This window comes from Ursus americanus, chromosome 3 (genome assembly GCF_024610735.1).
Source record: "Ursus americanus isolate L20-20 chromosome 3, mUrsAme1.1.p, whole genome shotgun sequence".
NCBI classification, from domain to species: Eukaryota; Metazoa; Chordata; class Mammalia; order Carnivora; family Ursidae; genus Ursus; species Ursus americanus.
Window position 1 is genome coordinate 91897609 of NC_142129.1, and position 22421 is coordinate 91920029.

Sequence of the window (22421 nt, forward strand, 5' to 3'; positions counted from 1 at the left end):
ACAACAGCAGAAAAAGCCCTCATTAATAGGAGTGCCTTGTAGTTTTAAGTAAAATGACATTTTAAATTGGCCTACAAGGAAACAATACATTGACTGGACACTCAGGAAAGACAGACCAGCAGAGACACTAGGTCATACATATACTTCTGGGCAATTTTCAAGAACGTTTTACGTCCACTACTCATTCATCATGAAAGATTTAAAAAGAAAGGGGAAAAAACGATGCGAAGAGGGCCTAAAAAAAATCATGGACTTTTTAAAAACACGAAATACCCGTCACATCAAGCCGCAACTGTAGTTCTAATGCTTCCTGTCATTACTGGTGACTCTTATGGTATGTACTGCTAAGCCAAGTTTAAAAAAACCAGTGTTTGTCAAATTTTGGGGGGGATGCTGGACCTGTTCTGTGCCCTGACTGTGGTGGTGGTGAAGTGATTTTATCGACAGAGTGAATTATGCACCATGTAAGTTTTTTTAAATAAATGTGAATTACGGCAGATATACTTGGAAAGATTCCCATGTAAACAGGGTAACAAGGAGATTTTGGCTTTTACCATCCCCCCCTACTCTACCCAGGATCCTGGTGGACCCAGTGGTCAGTGTGGCAATCCTCCAGCGTTCCACCTTGCCAGCTGCCTGGACACGCAGGCCCTTCCCCCACCTGGGCTAAAGAGGTAGGAGGCAGAAGGCCACCGAGCCACCTCCCCAGAGGGAGAGTGCCCATCCACAGGTGCCATTTTGGCCCTGAGCCGTTGCTGTCACTGTCACGGTCACTGTTCCTGATTCTGACCCGTTTATTTCTGGAAATGTGAATTAACACATCACTTGATCACAGGTAATCAAAGCAGCCCAGAAACTTTCCACAAGGACGACACATCGTGCTGTGGCTTTTTATTCCCAAGTTTGGAAGGCTCTGGCAAGATGGGTTGGATAGTCATTCCTCATTTATCTGAGTGCCCAAGAATGGTCCTTTTACAGGAGAAATCCAACAGTTATATACACGAGAAAAGGAGCCTTGCCCTCGGGGAAGCCTATTAGCACAGAATTACTGACTGCATCCCATAATTTGAATGAATATTTATGAATGAGAAGTAGACCCTGAAAGCATTTGATTAGTTAAAGCCAAACGTGTGCCAATTTCAGCACCAGTGATTCGAGGCAGTCTGCTGATCGCAGCTCCTGTCATCTGCTTACTTGCCTGTTAAACTATGTCCTGAGGACCCCATTTTAAGAGTTTTCTGCAAACCAGTACCCTCTAATTCTCTTGATCAAATTAAAGTTTCCCCACTCTGAGATTATTTCCAAATGATGTTGTGCTGAAAGAACGAGATGAAAGATGTCCGTGAATGAAATCCTGTCGACTTATGCTCAGAAGAGCCTATTACTAACAGCTCACATGTTGGGTACTCACTGTGCCAGCCTCAGAGATGTTAAGTAATTAGCCCAAGATCACACAGCCACGAAGCTACAGAGTTGGGATTCAAACCCCGGCATTAACACTGCCGCTGTGCTCCATGTGTCCCCTGTCGCTGTGGAATGGCCTTAAGTCCTGGCAGGCCCACTGAGTGCTCGGGACCTCCCAGCACAAGACACTGAAGTGGGGTGGGGTGTGCAGGTACAAATCAGGGGCTACTTTCAAAAAATTTTAACAGGAAATACAAATCAAAGCCACAATGAGATCCCACCTCACACCAGTCAGAATGGCTAAAATCAAGAACACAAGAAACAACAGGTGTCGACGACGATGCGGAGAAAGGGGAACCCTCATGCACTGTCGGTGGGAATGCAAACTGGGGCAGCCACTCTGGAAAACAGTGTGGTGGTTTCTCAAGAAGTTAAAAATAGAACGACCCTACAACCCAGCAATTGCACTACTAGGTATTTACCCAAAGGATACAAAGATTTGAAGGGGTACATGCACCCCAATGTTTATAGCAGCATTATCCACACTAGCGAAACTGGAGAAAGCCCAAAGGTCTATCGACTAATGAATGGATAAACGAGATGTGGTATAGAGATATATATATATATATATATATAATGGAATATTACTCAGCCATCAAAAAGAATGAAATTTTGCCATTTGCAACAATGTGAATAGAGCTAGAGAGTGTTATGCTAAGCGAAATAAGTCAGAGAAAGACCAATACGGTATGATTCCACTCATATGTGGAATTTAAGAAAGAAAACAGAAGAACCTATGCGAAGGGGGTAATAAAGAAGACAGAGAGAGAGACAAAGGGGGGGGAACAAGCCATAAGAGACTCTTAGAGAGCAAACTGAGGGTTGATGGAGGGAGGTGGCTGGGGGATGGGCTAGATGGGTAGATGAGGATTAAGGAGGGCACTTGTTGTGATAAGCACTGGGTGTTATGTATAAATGATTATTACTGAATTCTACTCCTGAAACCAATATTACACTGTATGTTAACTAGCTAAAATTTAACTTACAAAAAACAGTTTTAACTAAAAGGTAAACATCAAGGGTTATGGAGCGGGGAGAGGGACGAACAGGAGAAGCGCAGAGGATTTTTAGGGCAGTAAGGCTATCCTGCAGGAACAGTTTCCGTCACGGTGGCTACATGTCATCATACGTTCGTCCACGCCCGCAGGATCTACAACACAAGGAGTGAACCCTAGCCAAAACTATGGACTTTAGTTAATAATACTGTCCCAATACTGGTCCATCAATTTCAACAAATATACCACACTAATGGAAGATGTTAATAACAGGGGGATCTAGGGGGTTAGAGGGTGGACAGGAACTCTCTGCACTTTGTGCTCCATTTTTCTGTAAACCTAAAACTTCTCTAAAGTATAATCTATTCATGAAAATAATAGCCATAAATAAAATGCCCAAAAAACCAAGCGCTATTAGGTAATTCCCAGAAGGACACAAGACTATACGGAGAGGGGCGCCTGGGTGGCATAGTGGTTAAGCATCTGCCTTCGGCTCAGGGCGTGATCCCAGCGTTATGGGATCGAGCCCCACATCAGGCTCCTCCGGTATGAGCCTGCTTCTTCCTCTCCCACTCCCCCTGCTTGTGTTCCCTCTCTCGCTGGCTGTCTCTATCTCTGTTGAATAAATAAATAAAATCTTAAAAAAAAAAAAAAAGACCATACGGAGAGAAAGCGACGGAGGACATAGTCACATTGGAGAAGAATTTACACTCATTCTATGGAAGAACAACATAAACGAAAGCAAAGAGCCCTTCAATTTAGCTAAAATATGGGTTACAGATGGGAAAGTATGATAGCAGCAGATCAGACTGGAAAGTCAGACTGTGGTCAGCTTTTGGAAGATACCTAAATGTTAACCACAGGGTTTTGAACAGTATTCTGTATGTAGCTGGGAACCACTGAGGGTTCTAGAGGAGGGGCATGGCATGAGCAGAACCATAAAAAGATTATTTGGCAGGAACAAGTCCCATACATGAGAAGAACAGAGACCCAAGGCAAGGTGATTGGACAGAAGGTGACTTTAACTGTCTAGGCATGAGGTAGTAGGTTTTAAATAGCACAGCCCAGTAGGGTGGCCTGAAGGGACACAGGGGTGAATAATTACAGAGGAAAATCTACCAGGACTTCAAAACTGGTAGGATGTGGGAAGCATGAGAGACGGAGGGGTCAAAGGTGACGGTGCGGTTTCAAGCCTGGGTGACTGCAAGAAAGGTGATCTCCTCGGGCAAAATAAGAATCAGAGGTTGCCGGGTTCAGGGACACGGGAGTGTGGAGCACAAGAGAGCCAGGGCTCTTATGAGAATCAGATTATCCATCATTAGTTAGTAGGTTTAAAAAGGTGAACACTCCTTTAAGAAGAATAAAAGCCAACTCTAATACAACACAAACCATCTCTTAAATGGGAAACACTTTACCCCAGAAAAAAGAATCAAGAAAAGGGACATGGGCATGCTGCTTGTTACGTTACAAACCATAAGCCAATGTTAGTTTTCAAGGTAAAAAAATTCAAAATAAATTTTCTCAAAATTCTCTTCCTGATTTTCTGGCTTAAGAAAGCATTCAGAAGAATGATACAGAAATTTTGCCATCCATCCTTTCTTAAGATGTGCAAACTTGGTCCCATTCAGGATTTGTGAAACATCTTGAACTGTTTTTCAGAGTCCAGCAGATTCAAAATTACTTTTCCCAAACATTTTTCCCTTAATTTCAAAACCTATGTGTACTTTCAAGAAAACCCAATCCTTTTGTGTTGCATTCGTAACATTTAACTCACCCACATTCTCTGTCCGAGCGCAACGGCTGACGTGCTAAGCTCTTCTGACGTGCGGTGCTTTCAGAAGGCTACAGACACTGCCTCACTTAATCCCCTAAAGATCCTGTGAAGTGGGTCTCATTACTTTCTTGCTAAAAAGATGAGGAAACTGAGACTTGGAGGAGTTAATTTGCCCGCACTCACACAGCGAGTCTAGACCTGGAGCCAGAACTCAATCCAAGCCTTCGGATCCCCAAACCTGTGGGTTTTCCTAAGCAACATGTATAACTTGAAAACCATTTTATCTGACAGCCCTTCCCCTCCATCTGTCATGTGCCAGGAAATAAAACGTGACCAAGAGAAAAAAAAGGTTGAACATATAAAGGCTCAAGAAACGAAAACTCACAACCTACTGTCTATAGGGTACAAACTGCTTACCCGTTTCTGAGCAGAATTAAGTACATCCTCTCTTACCATAAAAAAAAAAAAAAAAAAAAAGTCAAGAAGACAGGAGCTCATGATGGAGAACAGCCAATGAATTCCAAATTCCCAACAAAACTCTGAGCCACCTTACTCCCAGCCAGGAGACCAACTGATACCATGATACGCTGATAGGTGTTATTGGACAGTTTGAAAGAAAATTCCAGGGCCAGGAAGTAACCAAAGGTTAAAGTTTAAAAAAAAAAAAAAAAGTATCCCCTTACATATTTGCAGACCACAACACTCTCCCCTTACAAACCTTTAAGAGTCTTTTTTTAAGCAGAGGAGAACGAAGTTTTTCCTCTTGAAAAAAACAAAGTGAACAGGGAACTTCCTCTCCATTATGAGTCTATCAACTCTGGTTTCACATTGCATCACCATTAGGATAATAATTTCTGCTTTCTCTCACTTAAGGTATGTTCCCAATAACCATCAGAGCCAAGAAAAGATCTCCAAGACCATGGCCTACATAAGTTCATTATTAGGGCCTTTCTTGTTTTTAAAGCAGAGTAGTAGGTTAATAAGAAAGATCACATTACTCTTTTCAAGGAAAATCATAGGCCAAAAATGACATAAAGCCCTTCAAATTGAAAAGTCAGTATTTGCAAGTCATGGAAGAAAATGTTACAGGATAAGGATAGGGTTTAAAACCTGGGGATATCTGGATAAAAAGCCATTTACTATTTACAAAACATTTCATGCAGCTTTGAAAGCAATGAATCCATAGCAGCAACAAACAGATTATTAAGGAATTTTACTCGTGCGGCTATAACGTATTAACACATTTGGCGGTTTTTAAGTAAACAATGGCACCTAATATGTGAGCTCTCTCTGTATATGTGAAATATATTAGGTGCCAAAAAGAATCCTTCACTCACAATTGCACTTAACAAAATTCAGAGAACTAAGTCTTTTCTTCTGTCATTTACAGTTACGGAAGAACACTAAAGCTTAAACCAAGCACATGAAACACGGGCATTGTGGTTCCTGGGTGAGAATACTAAACGCTTTCTAGGTTGATACTGGTTCTTAAACGTTACAAACCTCACACGTGGCTTGTCTTTTTCCCCCAGACAAGACTCAGAACAGTGTTTCACTTGTGTGTGTCATTTTAAATTTCAGTTACGAGTCGAAGGCTTATGTAGAAGGCCGCTCAGTGTTCGAACCATACATTTGGGTTGGGTGAATGTGTGTGTTTAAACAAAACCCCGTATGAATGTTATTCTAGGACTAGATACTCAGCTGAGAAAACGAAGAAAACAGATCTGTAAGGACATGCCGTGGAATGTGCGTGGTTTGGCTTGAAGGTTCACAACCGGGAATAAACTATAGCACATCGTGGCTGGAAAAGTTAATGAAGTCAACCTAACAGCACCAACAACAAAACTTTTTTGTTTGCTTGTTTTATTTTATTTTAATCATGAAACTGCGGACAGGAGGGGGGACAATGCATGTGTTACATCCGTTTGGTTCCTGATGTGAAACTCCTCCTTAACTGTTCATTGACAAATCCCTGAATTTCAGAGCTTTGTAAAGAAAGCCCAAGAGCCCCCCCCCCCCCCCGGACACCCAGCAATCAGTACCAGCTATGATGGGATGGAAATGATCTCACTGTGCTTTGTGTGAACAGCTTTAGTGCAGGTATCAAGGCACCTCTGAAATGTTTGTAAAGAGAAAAGAGAGGAAAGGAGACAGAAGGGACAAAAGAACAGATGACCAAGGCAGTGACAGCCACCTGCCAGCCAGAAACCCGAAGTGAACCCAGACCAAAGCCCCCAGACGAGCTGGAGGACCAGAGCCCAGCGTGGAGGGAAGCGGGAGACCAGGTAGCAGTCTGCAGAACAAAAAAGGGGCTGGGTCATGCCAGCCCCTAGAGCAGGATCCTGGGGCTACAAAGAGGCTCTGAACTAGTTGGAAAAACCCGCGGAGGACCCCGGTACAATTCTCAGCATTGCTTACGCAGAGCCATCACGAAGAAAAAGGTTTTTGTTCTTGTCTTTACATTTGTTTTCCGGTGTTCCTGGAATCTTCCAGAATGGCAATCTATGCATAAAACCACCACTTCCATTTTTCTTTCACTTGGTTGGGTCTTTCTATGGTCCCCCAGTGAGAAGTTAATAAAGCCCTACGGGACACAGGAACCCCGGGAACATAGTCAGAGCCGGCGGGATGAACAGGACAGCTCTCCTTCAGGCACGTGCCCTGCAGACCTCCTGAGCATTTGCCCCAGACAGGACAGCTTTCCCACCACCGAGGAGGCCACGTGGGCTTCCGGGACACAGGCCCATGAGGGCCAAAAGCCAGTGGAGTTTGGTTCGGGATCGGTGACCACTTCAGACGGCAGGACCAACCTCGTGAATCGTGACTGTTGCTTCTCTGGCTAATGTTCTCGAGTGACTGCTTGGCTCCCACAGGGCTGGTTAGGTTGGTTCTGCTCTGAGTCACCCTGAACAGGTTCATGAGAGGTACTCGTGGTCAGCGTGGCTCAAGACAAACTCGGCGGCACCAAAACCGTCCCAAGCACGTGTGGGAGAGGCTGGCGCGGCGGCACCTTCACACGGACAGACGGAGCACAGGGGCGACACTGCGGAAATTCGGAAAGGACAGCGCCTTCCGAGGGTCCACACGGTGCCCGCCAGCTGACATGCGTTCCCACCTGTTCTCACACACCCATGTGCACATTCCTATACACTCAGGCTCACGCATGCCCACGCGTGTCTGCACACACTCACCCGCACACCCTCACACACGCTCACGCACACACGAGGCGCAAAGATAACCAAAAGGTGATGTTTCAGGAAGCATAATACCCAGAAGTGCTTATTCCTACAGCATCACGATTAAACATTCTCGAACCACCTGCCCTGCATGTACTGATTCTATTTCCGAAATTAGAAATTTGTCTAATTTTTACAAATGCCAGAAAAAAAAAAGAAACAAGGGTCACGTGATGTTTTTAAAGGAGAAAACAGGTCTTCCAGAAGCACACTGGAAGAATAACGCAACTATCCAGCTCCATTAAAATAAGATCCAGTCCGGACTTTAAATACCACAAATAAAGGGAGAAATAGGGACAAATTTCCACATGTATGTAAATTCATTATTTTAACTCAGACATAAATATGTGTCCCTAAGGATCAATTCAAAACTGGACTCATTAGCAGCAGATTTAACGTCAGCCCCTCCTGTGGCCCAGCCAAGCCAGCAACGCACACTGATGACAGCCAGGAAGGGGAGCCGTGGACAGGGATGGGCACGGGGAGCAGGGGCCGGGCTCCTCCGTGTCAGCTCGGACAACGCCACCGTCAGGAAAGGAAGGTGCAGTTACCTTCCAAAGTAGATTCTGGCTCTCCAATTGTATGTAAAAAATAATAATAATAAAATAAAAAAATAAATAAAAATTATAAATCGACCTGGTAAAGTCTTTCTTGGAATAAATAAAATAAAAGCCCATAGGGAGGGAGGTAGCAGGTTGGTTCATGCAAATCAGGGTGCCCGGATGTGCAGTGCCCGAAAGGCAGGAGAAAAGACCAGCTCATTCTTCTCAAAGGGCATATGGAAAAGTGGAGGGCAATGGGGGGGGCGGAGGGAGGCTGGAGAGGCTATGACATCCACAAAAAGCAGAGGCACCAACTGGCCTAAGAGAGTAGAAAAGTTGGAAAAGGAAGTTGTCACCATTCACCTGTTCAGTCTGTTTTTTTCCAGAGGGGGGGCTCTGGAATTTGTTTGCAATGCTCCGCGCTTGAATTGAATTGCCTCTCGACATCGTGCTTAAAATATTCAAAAATCTAGCACCCAGAAACAGCAGCTAGGTGTTATCTGTGAACACAATTAAGTCCATTTTTATAAGCCAACAACGAAACCTGCATCTTAGATACCAGGGTTACCTTGAAGTCCAACCATTAACAACTTTGCAAAGCCTTTCAAATGAACTACATTGAGTTGATGGGGGAGGCAGGGATCCTCTCACCAAATCTTGACAAGGCAACTTTTGTGTCTTCTGCAATAACTAATAACTAATTATTCCACCTAGTGTAACTTTCCATGTGAAATGCAAAGTATTTTGAACTCCTGCCAGACTAAGCAAGATGATTTCCAAAATGCCACAACAGGAACTTCCTATAATAAATAACCTATCACATTTACATCTCAAATTAGAAAATTTGGAAGAAAACATGTAGTTTTGGTGCCAAAATAGAGATTACTAAAGCCTGCCCATCCCACACCCCCCTTTAGCTTTCTTTAGGCTCTACAGGAAAAAACCCTGGTCCAGGTGCAAATGTTCAACGAACAGGGAATGCAGAGAGCACAGAAATGACCCTTGGCTCGGCTGCTGGTGATCCCCGAGGCTGCTCACCATTGGACGTGGTGCTGGAGGCGACGGCTTTCTCGCTGACATCCGTTCGCGCGGAACATTTCACTATGGAATTCTCCACTTTCTTCTTCTCAGTGGTCGTGGAGCTGTGGGACTGGGCCTCCATAATGCCTTCTCATTACTTCAGCTCTCTGCTACCAGGAACGCCTAAAACAAAACCACAGCGCCATCAACTTCCAGGAAGAGTTGGGGGGGGGGGATCCCACTTCACCTGTGGCCTGAGGAGCGGCCTAGAGCTTTAGTGAGCTCAAAATCTGGAACACCCTTGCCCGCAAATTTTCTTGCAAAAATATCTCCAAGTTGTAGTAACAAGCCAGTCAAATTCTGTCTACACATGCAAAAGGAGAAGGGAGGGAACTCTCCATAAATGAGACTTGCCCCAAATTCCTACTGGGCATTTATTATTAAGTGGTCTAAAAATCTCAATTTTCGGCTGTGTTTATGGTGTGAAACCCAAGTGCCGCATGACTTTTCTAAGCCTACAGATGTCTCTTCAGGTGGCCAGATTTATAAGGAGGGGCACTGCGACAACTTCCCAAAAAAGGGGAAGGTTTTTAAGTATTAATTAGATGTTTCAAAGAGCATGGCCATTTCTCAAACCCAAGCCCAGCTCCGAGTTGGGAAGCAGAGCGTGTCGTGGGCCAAGAAGCTGGTGATGTTTGCTTCCCTCTCTGAGCTACCCAAATTGCAACATGCCCCTTCATCCTAATTCACGGAGGTAAACCATACTCTAATAGGCTTTCTTAAAACATGAGAACGTTTCAATTCATTTGTGCGACATTTTCTTTTATAGAGAATCTTCCCTTTATATATATATTTATTTATTTATTTTTATTACGTTATATACGATATTTTTAAAACCAACAAAAGCAACAGAACAATATGCCCTGGATCCCAGAGGGAAAGTCGAAAGATTGCCGACAGCAAAGGCTGGGACCACTTAAGAAATATTAAAACCCAGCTACGGGCAAGTGCAGTGGGTCCTCTTTGACTGGCTTCATTCATGTGATAATTGTCCTAACTCATCATTCATCAATTTTCACTCTCTTTGGTTCTTGTTCTTTTTTTTTTTTTTTCTTTTTTTGCAGTCTTGAACTGTACCTACAAAGAATGCAAGAGGAAAAGTGTCCTCTCCAGCATGTTTTCCCCAAGCTGTCTAGATTGCAACACTCATGGTGGGCATTTCTTCCGTCAAGTCACCTGCCGCTTTTCCACATTTAGCAGACGCCACTGTGTTCAATCCAAACAACGATTAGGGAAATAAAATAAGCAACTGCTTCACTGACTTAAAGGGTTAATATGCCAGATGAAATCTTTTTAGTCACCCTTAACTGAAATCTGCAAGGGAATTGCAAAGTCTTTCTTTATTGTCTGAGGACTTCTGCCCTTGATCTGGAATTCAAGTAACTAGAAAAGCTTAAGATCCAGACAGAGGCTACAAGGCTACGTAGAGCCACCTCTTCTAACTTCCATTTCTTTGCCTTGATTATCCACTGCCATTCATTGTAAAACATACAAGTTATTTAAGAACAGCTTTTCTAGAATAAGAAAGAAAAAAGCAGCACTGAGTTAAATTTGCATATCAATTGTGAGATCCACTCCCAATTCAGAAACATCCGTCAAAGAGCACTAACACAGTACGACAGCAAAGGAGCTGCTGAACCTTCTTTCACTGGGCTGCCTCCAGGCGCTGGTCCAGAGGCCGCAGCCCCTGGAGAGGTTGCTACCTGCAGGGCGCCCCCTGGAGTCACCCCGTGTTTCAGTTTTCTCATCTGTCACATGACAGAATCACACCCTGGGACTTGGGACTTAACCTTGGGGGAAGGTGGGTACAGTCCTCTTTAAGAGTATGTTAAACGTCACGGAGCCTCTCCCCAGAAAAATACCCTTAGACACACACCAAAGAGTACACATGATTTCCAAGGGATCACAGGCCCTCCAAGTTCTTCCATGAATCCAGATAGAGAACCCCAAAGGAGAGACTTCAGTCTCTTTTTGCTCTAACAATCTCAGAACGATTCCAATTTTTTTGGAAAGGTCCCCGAAACGGATGTAAATGTCATCTTTAAAGTATGCCATCAGAATAGATTCACCCAATCCAGAGCACGGATTCCCAAGGTCGGACAAGAGCCACCTGGATCAGCCATGCTACCGTGCTTGCAAGATACTCGGATTCCCAGGTCCAACCCCTGATGTCTCGGAGGTAGCACTTGGAACCTTTATGTTAGCCAGCACTGTAAGCATCAGGCTCACCAAAGCTTGCAGCCAACTGTTCCACACATTTCTGTCCACTGCTGCGTACCCAGTGCAACAGGTACCCGTTGAAGTTTTTGCCAACTGGCCGCAGTAAGGAATGAATGGCACCCCAGACTACTGAATTTCAACAGCCTGCCATGAGCCTCTCCCAGCGCCCATCACAATAATGAAGTCATCTTCCAGAATCTGTACTGAATGGCCTCCTAGCCAGCTTCCCCTCCAGATCCTAAGCTCCATGAAGACAAGCGCCATGGCTATCTTCCTAGCACCTCATACCCGTAAGAATGTTTACCGAGTAAATAAACGATCCTGAGACCACCTGGTGACCCGGACAATTCTGCAGTGTCTTCAATCTTAATCATCACTGATTCCACTACATATCTTTTCTTTTATACCCAGTGTTTCTTTGAAAACTGACAAATTATACAAAAACGAATAGTTTTTAACAGGAATATTTAATCAAAACACTCCATTCACAACCATTTTGCATAAACAGGCATTTACTATAATTGCTTCCCTCAAAACCCACATACGGTTTTATTGGTCGCATTTGGATGGAGTTTGCTAAGATAAAACTGCACATGGACACAAGCCAATGGACCAGGAAAACAACAACAACAACAAAAAACAACAACAACGACAAAAACCCATGAAGAGATGGCATTCCTTCCTGGCTAAGAAGGAAGTCTCTCCATTAGTAGAGCGAGCTAATTAACAGTAGTGAGGTGACAAGTCACCAAAGTTCCTTGACAAACTTGGGTTCTGTGGAGTTGGTTTTCCCCCCAAGCAAAGGACTTTGTTTTAACAAAGCAATAAACCCTCCAAATACTCATCACCAGAGAGAGAGGCTCACATGAGAAGAGGTAAAGCCCCGGGCACTGACTGAAATCGCACTAATTAATGGTCTTAGAGAATACTAATTCCTACCCCCTCCCCCTGTTCGGAATGGATTTTTTAAAAATGGGCCCTTGGTCACTCAAGAATCTACCCCCTTCTTCTATTTTGACAACTTATTTTGGGATCTCATTAGTTAGTAACTAATTATTTAAAAGTGTGGTTTATGCTTGGAACAGGGCTATAAAAATGGCAACTTGCCAAGGTAGACATCTGCTTCCTGTATATCCCTATAAATTATATCAGCTTATTTTACTGATAAAAACACAACTTTGTCCCTGTCAGTTACAAAGGGGAAAGTTTTAACATTCTAGGCTCTCACACCTCATCAAAACCGTGCATGAGGAGTTTGCAGAAAAGGGTCTGCTTCTAGCTGTGGTGGCAGGTTTTTTTTTTTTTTTCTTCATAGAACATTAAGCCGAGTTTGGGAACCCAGTCCTGATTTGATATTTGAAGGCGCGAGGTACAAAAGTGACCAGTACAAATTCCTCGTGGCATCTTAAAACACACAGAACTGAAGCAGTGGCCCACGGTACGATTTTTAAAAACCTGGAATTTCTTAGATAATAAAGTATAATTCATTTAGAACATAAGTTGCAAGGAAAACTTCAGTTCTGCTTCACTTCAAAGACTTTTCTCATGAGGAAAACATGCCACTGGGTTTCAGATGTGAATGCAAGGTGACTTCCCCCACCCCGACCATGTTTCCTCTTCTCAGAGCTCCACACTGTCCCTCAGCCCCTTCCACCCCTTGCAACATTACATGCAAGATTTGCTGGCATGCCCCCTGACTTTTCATGCTTACGGAGAGGAAAAAAAACAAAACTATTTGTAGCCGATGTTGAAAGTCCCAGCAGCTTAGTATATGAAAAAACAAAACAAAAACACCACCAAGGAAAACTCTGACAGTGCAGAGCTCCTAGAGCCCGAAGTTGCATAGGTAATGAAGGGATAAAAATTCCTTCCTGAAAACAGTCATGGCTTTTCCCCCCATTCAACTGTCCCTGAACCTTTTGTCATTTCCCGGAGGCCTAAACCCAGGGCACAATTAATTCCAGACCTTATTTTAAACCTAATCCTTCGCCCACTAGCAACCTGCCTGCAGGTGGGTCCTTCCTCTCTGAATTATACATCGGAACTTGCATCCACCGCCTACGGCAGAAAGCACCTAAAGCTTGCGGGAGCCCCTGACCAGGTGACAGGCAGCTCAAGACAGACGCCAGCAGACCACAAGGGACAATTCCTGCAGGGACCTGCATTTGCAACCGCACTTTCGCACAGAAAGCCTCCAGTGGCCCTGTCTTTAGGCTGCAATGAAAAAACAAAACAAAACAAACAACGACAACAAAACCCCAGGTACTTTCATCTGGGGAAAGACGAGTCCCCCTTATTACTAGGACACTTCTCCGGGCTGCGGGCCGTGGTCATTTCGTGGGAGCCCCCGGGCTCGGCCTGCGCCTCCACGCCCGCTGCCCCGCGAGCGCTCCCGCGGAAGGTTCCAGGCTCCCAGTCCTCACTCCTGTCCCACGTCCCCGCGCCGCCCCGGCGGGCCTGCGGCTCTCGGCGGGCGCGCGGTGCTCCGGCACCACCCCCCCCCCCCCCGGCTCCGCTCCCCGGCCGGCCGCCGCGGGCAGCCCAGGGGACAGCTCCGGGGCTCCGCGCCGCCGCGTCCGCCCCGGTTCCCCCGGCGGCCGGCAGGCCCGGCCCGCAGCTGCCGACCCCGCTTGCCCCCGCATGGGCCTGGCTCCCAGCAGCCGCCGGGGTGTCGGGGGCCGCCGGCAGCCCCGCTTCGAGCCGCATTCCCGAGGCAGGCTTCCCGGCAGCGCGAACGGCGGTTTGAACCGGCGGGGCCTGGGCAGGGAGAGCGGCTCCCCTTATCGCTTGCATCGCGCTGGCTGCTCTGCTTCTCGGAAGCAGTCGCGGGCACTGCTAAACTCTCCCTGCAGCTGGCCGGGCGGCAATTCCAGCAGACAGTTGTCCGAGGTAGCCCTGCTCTCCTGCACACAGCTGTTTTACCAGCTGAATGCGGGGAGGTGCGAGAGACCTGCTTTCATTCACAGCTGTTTTCACCAGCTGAATCCAGGGAGGTGCAACTTTCCAGGTACTTTGCAATGCAACACCCTGTGTGTCTCACTGTAATAAAACATTGGGGAACACTGGAGGTCTGCACGAAACCAGTGGGTGTGGGCTTCACTCACAAAACTTCTAACTCACTGTTCATTAACCTGGCCCCCAAATGTTGTTTCTCCACCAGCTCTCGGGGAGGGAGGCGCTCAGTGGAGCTCCAAAGTTCAACCTCAACCATGAGGCTTTAGGTAGTAAATAGGGAGGATGAAAAAAAAATCACAGTTCAGGGAACACAGGCAAAAATCAGCCTTTCCCATTGCAGGCCTCTGCAGTGAAACCTGGGACCCACATACAAGCAGGATTTCTTCATCCCTTAAACAGTTAAAAAAATTTTTTAATGAAAGCACCAGTGCTAAAACCAAAGTGTAAAATGTTTGAACTGTATACGACTTTCTAATCGAAGGTGAAATGAAACAGTAGTTATACACTGATAATGCACCCTTTGTGAACAGCAGACTACTTAATTTATTTCCCTAATCCAGTTGGTTTATTTTTAAGTTGCCTGAACCTGGGCAATAATTCTCTTTCATTTTTTTCTTAATGCATTTAAAGATGTAAAAAACCAAGTTAAAAGCTTGATGTGGGAACCTGATGCGTTTCTGGTAGGTTAGAACGGCTCCTGCCAATGAGGGATCAGAGAGAAGGCATTCCAGCAGGCAGAGCAGCGCTTTTAACAGCACCATGATTAGGCCTTAAGTGAGAAATTATTCTGTGCAGCTTAGGGAACTATTGCTCAAGTGGAATAAGGCTTTCCTCCAGAGAAATTACATTTACTTACACCTGCCTGTATATTTATAAGCTGAATGATCTCCCTAATGTGCTCATGTTTTAAAAAGCCAGAAGGAACCAGCCTGTGTAAGGATTTCTGAGGGGTCTCCCCTGTATCACTGAGGAGTGACATTGCTCTCACACTTTATTACTAGCAGATTAGCTGCTGCTTCAAGATGTTACTCTTGGAGCAACTGTTTAGGTAAAATTCATATTAAATGGTTATACCTCCCTGTAGCATTAACACTCTGTTTCCAATGAAAATGAATCCTTTAGGAAGGCGGGGGGGGGGGGGGGGGGGGTCAAGAAGCCACAAACTAATACTGATTTTAACTTTAGATCAATTCTGGAAGTACAAAATGGTCCGAGCAAAATTTAGGGAATGTAAAATGTTTCAGTGGATTTCATGTAACCACGTGTTATAGAAAACCTCTTACAGGTTGATAATGTGGTTGAATTTCCTTGGGCTCCAACTATCTTTCTGAACTTCAAATCCATTACATATGCAGAACTTGTGACTCCCAGCAGTTTCCTTTCCTCTCCTCACCCCTCCCTGTCTGCATGGCTTTCCTTTTCTGCAAGAAAAGCAGCTCTACTTCAGAAGTTCTTAACGAAATCTTCATGAACCTTTAACTATAGTATTTTTAAATGTATGATTATTTTACCTTTCCATATGATTTGACTTAATTAGAAAAACCTAAAGCATTGACTGCAAATAAGAAAGCTGTTCAAGTTGTCATAAGTGGCCTTTGGTAGCCTAACAGGTTCCCCAAATCTGCTGTCTTGTTGTTTTCAATCTTTCTTTCCTATATTTCGGAGAGTCCTACTCTCAGAGAAGCAGCATTCATCATGGGCACCCCAAAATGGAATTACTCTAAAAGGAATGGAATTGCTCTAAGGGGAAATCACTGCCTGGCTATCGATTAAGTGAATTGAGCTTTAGTAAATTAATGACATCTAAACTTTTAAGGAACCCACATATTTACCTTCAACCGCGGAAAAGCTTTTTGGACATGAAGTAATCACTGCTATTATGGTTAAAATCGCAAATGACACTTTTGTGCACCAGTTTTATTTTTCTGCCATCTGTATTTTAGAAAAAAAAAAAAGATCAGCAGCAGCTCTGACTCTCTCTGCTGCCAGTAGTACTTTAGAAGAAACACGGAGGGGAGGAGAAGGTCCTTATTTAATACTTGTTACCATTTCTGAGTTTTGCAAAACTCTAAAACACGGTCCAGTATACTTTGGTTAGGCTCTGCAGGAAGCACGCTGCGTAGCAGGTGCCATTAACAAATGAGCAATAATGTGGAGCAAGCTGGCACCCCCACTTTCTGTGGGTTTGCTGGAGACAGACAATTCTCAGACAGAAAACGAGATCTATAAGTCAGTTATCAGTCTGTAGATCAGCTAAACTCATGAAAACCGTATTTTCCTGAAACCCACATATATCACAAAAACATGTCTGATCAAAGGTGCTCCTTGTCTCACTTCACTGAGGTTTACGGGAATTAAGAGTTTTCACACATTTTCAGAAGGAAAAAAAGATCCTAAATTTAAAAATTATTCTTATAGAACTGACATAACTTTTGGTTCCTAAAATCATGTGTGTCTTTACAATCAAGCTTAAGGCGACAGAGAGCAGGTCTTATGAATAGTAATTTACTTTTAAACCATCACAAATACCAGTAATACCTGTTGGGTGTCAAAATCAGCTAGAGATAGCCCAAAGGCACTTCATGTATTTTTTTGTGATGTGCTCATCCTACTTTAGGATGTTTAAACTTGTGATTCCTGAATCTTAATTGCAATTTTAAAAGCAAATTTTCAAAATATTTAAGGATGTTTCATTCTTATTCAGTACAAATCGTCCCCTGGTCCACTGAGCCTATGAATTTTGCTTATTCACAGACAGAATTCTTCAGCTTATCATTCACACCTGCCCCCCACACCCCCAATCATTTACAAAACTGCCAGTGCAAACTATACCAAACCGCACACCCTCCCAGGGAAATGCTTGGGTATGGAATTTCATGTGAACATCCACAGTTCAAACAGCAGATGCGGTTCTGAGGGGCATGACCCCTGGTCCACACTTCTGGCCACTCCCATTCAGGTTTCCATTCATCTGAGTTCATTAAGGCTTCATTCTTCCGAGGCTGGCTGAGGGGAATGAGGTTCCCCTACTTACACACAGGTAACTCTCTTGAGACTGAGTTATTCTTTTTAAAAAATATCACAAAATGAAATCAATACTATGGTTTAACTGTCTCATGCCTTCATTACTGCAATTTGCAAGTTAAGTGGCATCTAAGTTGGTAGTATAGGTGGTCCCTTTTTGTAAAAGCCAAGAGTTTCTAATGTAAAGCACCCTGGAATATTGTTAGGTATTGCATGCAGCCTTCAAAAAAAGTCAAAGTGGATAAAGTTAAAAATGTGCAGGTGAAAATGAGTAAATAAGAGATTGCACTGCACTCTGAAGGTATTCCAACAGAGATTTAAATAAAGTTACATTTGTCCCCCGTTATTTAATTCTGCGGCACTAAATTACTCAAATATATACAATTAAATGCTTATGTTTAAAACATACTCCTTTCTCAGTCTCTCCCTCCCTCCCTCTTTCTCTCTCTTTCTCTCTCTCACATACACACACACTGTTGCCTCCTCCCGTCAAAAAAAAAAAAGTAAAGAAAAGAAAAGCCCCAAAGCTGTTTCAGGCCAGCAATCAATCCAATTTACTGCAGGTACAATTTATATGTACAGTGCATGCCACAACAAAACCACAGTATGATGCCAACAGGGCCCTTAAGAAAGTTCTCCCCTAAATCTCTGGAAAGGAGCTTTAAAAGAAAGCACGGATTACAGTCAGCTAGAAGGTAGGGAGGGGACTTACCTCAAACCCAGCCAAGCGGAAATCAGAGCAGTAATTCTACAAGTCGACAGAGCACACTTTCAAAGCTATAATGGCGTGAAGAAGTACTGGGCAGCATGGCCTGGAGGCAGCACTAATACACTGATGACTAATGGCTGGGCCAGGGCAGACAATGAATTTGGGGCTTGAAAACTAACAGAAACCATGCAGTACTTTGACAAATGGGCTTTCACAATTTCATTCATTGAATAACCTTTAAGCACAAAATTGGCTGAGTTCTCTTGGGAATTATATGACATGTTGTTGGACGATGATGTAAGTATTTTCTTTTGTAATTATGACTCTTATGCAAAATGCAAAAGCGCCATGTATGAGGACACAACTGTAGATAGGACACATGCAGATGTAGAGCTCGACACAATATTGCCTTTCAGGAGGGGGCTGGAATGTTCCAGGGCCACCTGATTAACTATGTAATGGCTTGTTCATTCAGTTTCTTTAGAGAGCCATAGATTTTCTGGGACATTCTGTCGGGTTGAAATATACACACACAGAACAAAAAACACTTTCACATTTAAAAAAAAAATAAAATAAAATAAAACCCCTAGAAGTGGTCCTGAGTAACTAAGAAGTGTGGCACTGAAATATAGTACATTTAGAATTACAAGTGGAAAGAGTCTAATTTTAAGGGGCTAGTTGAAGTGCCTTAAAACAATTGAGACACCACGTGAAGTCTGCACTTAGGCACGCACCTAACGTCCCGTTTTGTTTCAAAGGGCTCCCTTCCCTCTTCCCTGCCTAACTAGCCCTTCAATTTACAAATAATAATTTTGGTGATTTTTAAAGAGAGAATGAAATATCCAAAGTGTCTCTAAATTAACAACACCACTTACTCCAGACAGCATTGCCTTTAGCAGCTCCTAAAAACCTAAGAAAAGGATCTTAAAACAGGAAGCTTAGTGAGCTCATAAAACTGTTGTTGGAGCCAGGAACACATAGCATATTTAATCTGCAAACTGTGGGAGTCTACAGTGATTTCAGCAAGATCTGAGGCATGCCCTCAAGGTTTGCTGGGATCTGGGATTAGGGGGTTGATAAGAACTTCTACTGCCCATGGACATGTTTTTCTTCTGCAGTTAAACACAAATGCATAGAGACGTTTGACTGCTGCTTGGCGTTACTGCTCAAGTTATATAAAAGCTTTGCAGCTCCTTTTGCTGTCAATATATCAAAGTTTAAAAAAAATCATCAAAGTGTGAAATTTCATTTAAAGTCTTCGCCAGTCTACAGCTCTATTTCACAGGCCCATCACATAAAAGTAAAGATGAAAAATACACTGAAAGTACTTGAAAAAGTTTGCAGCAGTACCCCTGCCCTGTTGTTGTTGATTCTGTCTCCCTTTATTTGCTTTGAAACTCGAACAAATCAATTTTCATCTCGAAAAATGACAAGAAGTAAAGGGCAGCATCTTCTACTAGCCTTTAAGGAAAAGACAACCTGAAGTCATTATGAGAGTGGAATATTTTGCTTAACAAACTAAATTTATACACACACACACACACACATTTCCTCTCTAGTTGTTTCAGCATTGTAATTGCTTCTCATGATATAAGTTGGCAGAAAATTTCTTGAATCTTCCAAAACAAGTCAGACCGACCGTGGAATACGAATGCCAGCAAAACTAAAACCTCCTTCAAAGAACTCTTTAGCTGGGGATTTACAACAATTGCATAAAGAAGAAAAGTCTGACTTTTAAGATAATCTACTATAGTCTAAAAGCATTAACATTCCATTGCTAAGGTTTTCTTGAGGATTTCATGACTCAGTGATTCACTTTTCCTTCAAGACTGGTTTTTCTCAGTACATTACTGTCTCCATATAAGTGAGTGCATGGAACAATGATCATTACATTGTTTCCTTTCCTGTGCTCCCAAACCCTAGCCTCAAGGAGGCGGGGCGGGGGGGGGGGGGGGATCTCAGTAAGCAGGATACCTTACATCCAGGGAAGGACCTCAGAAAGGCTAAGCACAGAGGAAGTCTGAAACTCTTCCAGCATGCAGGTAATTAAGAAAACGGGCCAAGAAACAAAGGAAAGTTCAACTTTTAGGCTCCGGCATCAAACTGATAAATTAATGACTCTTTCATTTAATAAGTAATGAAATAACTCAACAGAGCCATTTTTCATCAGTACTGAATTTTCTCGTTTCTGTCTGTAGTCCTTTGCAAATGAGGCATACAGTAGAAGTGTGTTTATATCAGGGCTCGATCAAGGAATACACGCATGGCAAAGGTACTGGGAAATGGTAGGCATCTGAGTTGGACCAAATAGCCTATGAATACTAACACCATCTATACCTCGCAAAGTGCTTCTGCATGTGTGAAATTTCACTAGACACCTCTCACATTGGACTCCTTCAGGCATCTTAAACCAAAGCTTCCCGAGGCTGACTTTAAGAATTATATACCCTGAAAGGAGCTCCCCTTAGGCAGGGAGTTTCTAATTAAATAGCTTTTAGTATAAAATAAACTCTCTTCTCTCTGTAAGTATGCTATTACAACTAATTTAAATGTTATTTCATGTTTGTTTTAGGTCTGGCTATAGTCTAACTGGCCAAAGTGTTTGTGTACCACATTATTAAGAGCAATATTTCCTAACATAAACAAATTCTTTAGATACTTCGCACAGTTTACATTGTTAAGACCAATCACCGCAGGTTTAATATTGCCCCTCAACTGAAATACTGTTCTGCTTTAGGAAAATGAAGAGATTTTGAGGTTGTTTCACTACTTTAAAACATAGCATTTTCTTCCTTCAAAATAATCTTGACACATGTAATTAAGAAACTGTCAGACTATTATTAATTTTTAATTTAAAACCTAAATGAAATAATTACAGGAATCAATCAATAAGGCACCTATTCAAATTACAGAACAATTACATAAATACTCAAAATTAATACTTTGGGCCAGTTCTTGAAGATTTCAGTCTATAATATGCTAAGACATCAAACACCGTAAAAAGTGTAACATGGAAACGATGAATAGTTCCTGCCTTAAACAGACTGAAATGAGATCATTTCAGTTGGCCATGGCAGAGGCCCCCCACCAGCCATGCCCAACACACTCAAGCTGGAACTCTTTTTAAAAGTTCATTTATTTCCACCAGACACACATTTCAGGGATCTAAAAAAATGGCCTCATCCAAATTTTGTGCAAAATCACATTTGGAGGGAAAAGCCTAGTTATTGTGCATTTCCAGCAGAGTGCTCTGGAAAGACTAATTGGGGAGAGGAAGGTGGAGAGGAAAAGAAGAGCAGAAGGTGTTTTTTAGAACTAATGATACCAGTCCAGCTAATGGCACTGCCCATGTCTTTGCACAGCGGCCGGCCCTCCATACCTCTGGCTAAAGGGCTCTTTTACTTGGAGATGCGGACAGTCCATCATTTCAAACTGAAATGGCAGCTGGAAAATGTGGAACAGCTGGCAAAGAGCTGGGAGAAAATGTTTTACATAAATATATGTACATATAAACTGGCAGAGGGCCACAAGCACTGTACCCAAGGCCAGAATCTACTCGGCACTACACACCAGGGAATGAGAAGTTGGGGGCAGCAGAAGTATCGAGGGAGATGCCTCCTTAATCCTCTTTCCACGCGGGCTCAGCAAGGGAAGCCTGGATCCAGCCCCTCTCGGGACGGCATCTCCTGACGGAGGTGCAATCAAGGACAGGAGCACAAAGTTCAGGGAAGGATAAAAGGCCGGGGTGTATACTGGCGCTTCGGCATCTGGCAATCTGCTTAAAAGTCGCTTCACAAACTCTCCAAGTTTGGGGTAAATATTTACTCCCTCTCGACTTCCTCCCGCCCATTTTCCCTCTGCAACTCAAGAAAGTGTCCCCTGCAGAGCGATTCATACCCAACTCCGCTCTGCGAAAACGCGGCCTCAAGAAAGATGATCGCATGGGCCACGATTACCCGCACCCCCGCACTCAACTCCCTGCAGCTTCTAACGCTTTTTATTTCTTTTGTTTTCTTTTTCTTTCTTTCTTTTTTTTTTTTTTTTGCACTGTCCCTGGACAGGAAAAGAAATAAAAGAATCCCAAATCATACACAGATGGTACAACTTTCACTTTTCCTCTCCGACGACCGCGGCGCGCCCCTCCGCAGCCGCACACACCACACCCCCGCCCTCCCGAGGCGGCGCGGACTGCGGGCGGCCCCCGCAGCGACGCTCCCCGCGCGGACCCACCTCGCCGCCTGCCGCCGCCCGCGCCCGCCACCCGAAGGGGACGCAGCCGGGCGAGGGAGGGCGCCGGGGCTCTGGGCAGGGAGCGGGGCGCGGGGCGCCGTCGCCGCTGCTGCAAACTTCGTCCCGCTCCGGGATGGGAAATTCTCCTGTCCGTCTCCGGCTTGCCGCGGGCTCAGGCACTTGGCAAGGGAG

The 22421-nt window shown here is 44.0% G+C and overlaps 1 protein-coding gene across 3 annotated transcripts in view; it reads right to left on the minus strand.

The window, feature by feature from the left end:
• GLI3 (GLI family zinc finger 3) overlaps positions 1–22421 on the minus strand; it is a 263705-nt gene that overhangs the window by 240456 nt on the left and 828 nt on the right. For all 3 annotated transcript variants that reach the window (XM_087861211.1, XM_087861210.1, XM_087861212.1), the window contains exon 2: positions 9050–9214. In XM_087861211.1, the coding sequence (XP_087717337.1) occupies positions 9050–9173 (124 nt within the window). In that variant the 5' untranslated portion in view covers positions 9174–9214. The remainder of the gene's footprint in view (positions 1–9049; positions 9215–22421) is intronic.